Source organism: Aplysia californica, unplaced genomic scaffold (genome assembly GCF_000002075.1).
Source record: "Aplysia californica isolate F4 #8 unplaced genomic scaffold, AplCal3.0 scaffold00074, whole genome shotgun sequence".
NCBI classification, from domain to species: domain Eukaryota; kingdom Metazoa; phylum Mollusca; class Gastropoda; order Aplysiida; family Aplysiidae; genus Aplysia; species Aplysia californica.
Window position 1 is genome coordinate 500,419 of NW_004797344.1, and position 4,995 is coordinate 505,413.

A 4,995-nucleotide genomic window follows, 5' to 3' on the forward strand; every position below is an offset into this window, starting at 1 on the left:
GGCTGCGTGTTCTGCATACATGTACAACATCGTGCAGGTTGCCTGACTGAAGAGATAGACATTAGATAATTATGAACGGATGCAATTCCGAGAGTTCAGTTTTGATGGGCAATAATGAACATTGTTATAGAGTTGTAACTATAAACTTGAGGGTGAAATACAGTTGCAATGCAGCACTAAAACTAAGGGAGAAAATCCTTTAAAATAAAGTATAAAGAGTCGTATCCCGGTTGCCGATCTTAAATGGTGCCAACTGTATCAGGAGATCTGTGGTCAGACAATCAAAGAACGTTGAACCTTTGATTTCTATTTCAAAGTTTTCAATCCACTAAGTCAAACAAAATAAACAACAGAAAGACAGATTCTTTAACGTACAAGACCATTAAACGGCGCTCATACTTGAATGGTGAAAAAACAAACAATGACTTTCTACTTGGAAAAAAAGGTTGTTAAGATGGGCCATAAAGGGGCCCCTTTTCTCTTGAACAGAGGACAAACTAATAACAAAACGAAATACTACATCCATTTTTGAAAGGTTCTAAATTATTTGGTAGGCCTACAGATTTATCAGCAAACACTTTGATGCTATGTTATCTCAAAATTTTTCACTCTTCCTGGCGTTTTTTGTTGTTGTTTGTATTTCATATTACTCAGGGCTTCTTGCAATTTTAACAAAATGATGAAACACGTATTATTACAGAGGAATCGGACATTTATAGTGGTGCTTTCTTATGAGAGGTGCACATGCATTTTGGCGTTGTGGCAGTAAGTGGTAAAATTACAGAATTTCTTCTTAGTTCCAGGAGATTAGATCACCGTATATTTCAATTGCCTACCGTGAGTTCTAGTAAAATAACGTGCATTATTCAATGTCAGATGTTTCCAGTAATAATATCAAAAATTTCCACGCAACAGGTACCGTCACTTTGGTTTCAACTCAACACATTGGTGGGTGGAGAAGGGGTGCGGAGGTTGGTTCGTCATCACTGAATGCAAGCCTCTCGATGACGCAGCAGAAGAACACAGTTTTGTTCAAGGTATGCTTATAACACACTGAAGCATCCTACGTGTATTTTGATACTATCGTGTAAGTAGATTTTACACACGCACACACACACACACACACACACACACACACACACACACACACATATGCACACACACAAACACACACACATACACACACACTCATGCACACACACTCATGCACACACACACACACACGTACACACATGATTTTAATATTATGTCATACGTGATTTTAGCTTTCTGTATCGTTTCAAATGTAAACTGCAAAACGTAGATGAAACGCATCTGATTATACTTTGATAATATTTTTTTTTTAACTTTTGTTTTTATATCTAGATCTAGATGTGATCAACTTAGACTCACCGGGGGAGACAATCCACCCAACAAACCCACAAGATGCGAGGTACAGTTCTTTTTTCTTTTATTTTAAGAAATTAGTTTACATAGGGGAAAGGAAAACACAATAAGTTAGAAGATATAAGTATATCCTAAATATGATTTTTTCAAAAGAAGGAAAGTGTTGTCATTTGTCGAAATGTGTTAACAATAAAGCCCCGTAGTATTTGAATTTATTTATTTTAATGAATACTCCTCCAAGATCTCTAAGATTAGGAAATAAATCTGTTATGATAGCTGATAGCACCATGGAAAGGAGGTCAAAAACTGGCTGGGACAGTGAGGTCTTTTTCTTATCCATCTCCGTCTGTCTGGAACTCTCTCCCACAACTGTACAATTAGAGATATACAAAGTCGAAGGCAAAATTTAGTAATCATCAAAGACGTACTTCATTCATTGTCCATATCATTTTGATAGCTAGTCCTTATTCATAATACTCCCATGTTCTTGGTGTGATGTGCATACCGTCATCGACCGTGCTGTATTAGTAAGAATATCTGCTTATATGTTAGCATTAAACTAAAGAGTGTATGTATGCGCGCTGATGCACTTGTATTTTGTACTAAGGTAGCGTTTATCTTTTTTCTGGTGTGCCAGCTTTACACATCCCAGACATCAGTACAGAATAGAACACTGCGTTTGGAATTCCGAAATCGAGCAGTCTATCGACATAATCAGCCCAGTGAAATTAAATCCTTTTGAGGTTAGAAAACAGATTCTCGGCAATTGCTTTTAGAGAACATCGGCGTCTGGTGTTTTGACTTGCCTTTTGATACCAAGAATTGCCCTCGGGCATTTCATGTGTAAATGTTTAAGCTTCTGAGTACGGCTTTTATGCACAGTTCAGGTCTCGCCACCAGAAAACAGGGCTAGCAGGACCACAGCATTATAGACTTCCAACTTAGTCTGTGTGTGGATGCTTTGCTCTGAGTCTTCCAATGGATGCACTTGCTTTATTCATACATAAAGCTATTTCTGTATCTTTGCGTATTTGAAGATGGTGTAGTGCCGAAGCTATCAACATTGCTGACGTTTAAGCTATCAACATTGTTCAGTATTGTCTGATGTATTTTGATTTCAAGGGAAGGTCTGCGTATTACCCGGAACGGGCTGAAAGAGGACATTGTCTTCGTTGTTGTTGTTGCGAGTCTAAAGTTCTCATATTATGCATTTGAAAAGAGTTCAACAAACTTTTGCAGGCTGGGTTCTTCATGAGCAGTTAATGCGCTATCATTGGCAAATAGCAGTTCATAGACATGCATCCTGCTAGTTGTTGTCTTTGCTTCAAGCTCTCTGGAGTTGAAGACTTTGTCGTCCTGTCTATAACTAATATCAACACCAGAAGGGTGGGGGTGGGGGGCACAGGAATGCTTTATGCACCATCGTTGAGAACAAAGTAATGCTGCCAAAACCCAGTTTTGCTTCCGACCATTTATTGTCACACAAAAGGCTTCCGACATATCGACTTTGCTCTTAACACTGGCTTTCGTGTCGTCATAAGATTAATGAGCCGTAGTAATAAATGTGTCGGGCAGTCGTATTTGGCCAGAATGTTCCATAAACTGTCTCGACTAACGGTATCAAAGACCTTTGTTAGATCTACAAATGGCATGTATAAGACTTTGCTCCTGCCCCATGCATTTTTCCTTGATCTGCCTGGCCGCAAAGATCTTGTCAGTTGCATCCCTTTTGGTGCTGAAGCCACGCTGACTTTCAGGCAAGACATCATTTAAAGACAGATGCTTCAACTGTCGATTTTGAGGAATACAGGACAGGACCTTACCAGCTACAGACAAGAGGGATACACTGGGGAAAAACACAGCACGGTTTCGAGGTCACAATAAAATTCGTCTTTGGCAACAACTGGGTTGACCATCTAAGGGGACATAACAAATGCACTAACAAATGTTGCATAATATTGGGTTTAACCAAGAGGAAGTCTCAAAACCACGAGTATGTCATTAATACCCTCAGAAGGGATTCCAGTTGGGCAGTTATGACATTTTTCCTTGCAAAGCTAATACCAACTGTTCTACTTTCTGAAAAATATGTTCCCTTCTGAAAAAAAAATATCTGTCGCCCAGCGTTTTCAACTGACCATCATCAGCATACCTAGTTTAACTGAGAGCAATGATATCGAGGTCATAGCTGCTGAAATCTATTGCAATAATTGCTGTCCTCCTTTCAAGATTGGAGCCCCATCACCATGAAGTGTACTAATGTTCCATCAAACAATGTACTGCAATTTTGTTTTATTGTTTCGACCGACATTGTGGAATCCTTTCTGATCCTTGTGAACCAAGCCATTATAATGGTCTATTGCCCTAGTTGCCAACCATAGGCCTGCTTCCACCAACTTCGAACACACTTCCATGAAGAATGCTTATCTGCTGCAAAAGACATAAATCGTATTGCACACAACCCCGTTTAGAATAGTTAGGGCCACTGAAGTATTTCACTGAAACCCTCTAGCATGTGGCCGTTTGGGCTCAGTGAGCCTCGACCGCCCTGTCCACTAGTACCAACGAGGTATGCGCCCCTTGATGACTTGCTAGAACACCAGTCCATGCAACTGGTTGTACTGAGGTACATAATAAACAGTAGGAGGGACTTTCCCTGACCTGACATATATTATGAATATAATTCATGTCTATTGTGTGTATGTGTGAGTGTGAGCGTTCGCGACTGTGTGTGTATGTATGTGTGTGTGTGCCCTTCGCGCGCGCGCGTGTGTGTGTGTGTGTGTGTGTGTGTGTGTGTGTGTGTGTGTGTGTGTGTGTGTGTGTGTGTGTGTGTATGTGTTCGTATATTTTATGTATGTGTCTGCATTCATATGCCCGCGTGCTTATATAATAAATGTGTATGTCGTCGCAAGCTAAAGCTGACAGTTACATCAACACACCAACAAAAAGACAAAAACTAATAAATAAACTCAGTACCCTCCCTCCCCCCACTACGCATTTTGATTCCCGTTCCCCCACTTCAGCAATCCAACAACCACCAACTCTGTGGATGACGTGTACAAGAGCTGGCCACGTGTGGGGTACCACTTCCCGACCTCTGATCTCATGTGGGACATACTGGACAAGGCAACCTGGGTGGACGTTCCAGCTCAGCTGGTCAGTATAAGCCTTATACATGATCTGCAATAGTTTTGTCTGTCTCAGGTGGCGATATACATGATTTGCAATAGTTTTGTCGGAGTCAGTTGGCGATATACATGATTTGCAATGTTTTTATCTGAGCCAGTTGGCGACATACATAATTTGCAATAGTTTTGTCAGAGTCAGTCAGTTGGCGATATAGATGATTTGCAATAGCTTTGTTTGAGTAAGAGTTTTACGGCACTTTGCAACACAAATGAGTTATATAAGTGTCAAAGATTAGAGATTTTACTAGAATAAGAAAGTAGCTTACAAAGAAAAGAAGAAGATATAAGAACGATTATGTTTAATATGACAGAAGGAGCTATTTTGTGATAAGATAGAAGATGGCTTTAACAACTAGGTTGAATAAGAAAAAGGGGAGGCAGTGGTGGGATGTGAAAAAGGGGGAGGGGTTGGACTTAG

At 40.1% G+C, this 4,995-nt stretch overlaps 1 protein-coding gene across 1 annotated transcript in view; it reads left to right on the plus strand.

Annotated features, from left to right (window-relative positions):
• LOC101857236 overlaps nucleotides 1-4,545 on the plus strand; it is a gene marked incomplete at its 3' end in the record, with an annotated part of 8,768 nt that extends 4,223 nt beyond the window's left edge. The window contains 3 exon segments of the mRNA XM_013080075.2: nucleotides 916-1,037; nucleotides 1,366-1,432; nucleotides 4,413-4,545. Of these exon segments, the coding sequence (XP_012935529.1) occupies nucleotides 916-1,037; nucleotides 1,366-1,432; nucleotides 4,413-4,545 (322 nt within the window).
• Between the last annotated feature and the right edge of the window lie 450 nt (nucleotides 4,546-4,995).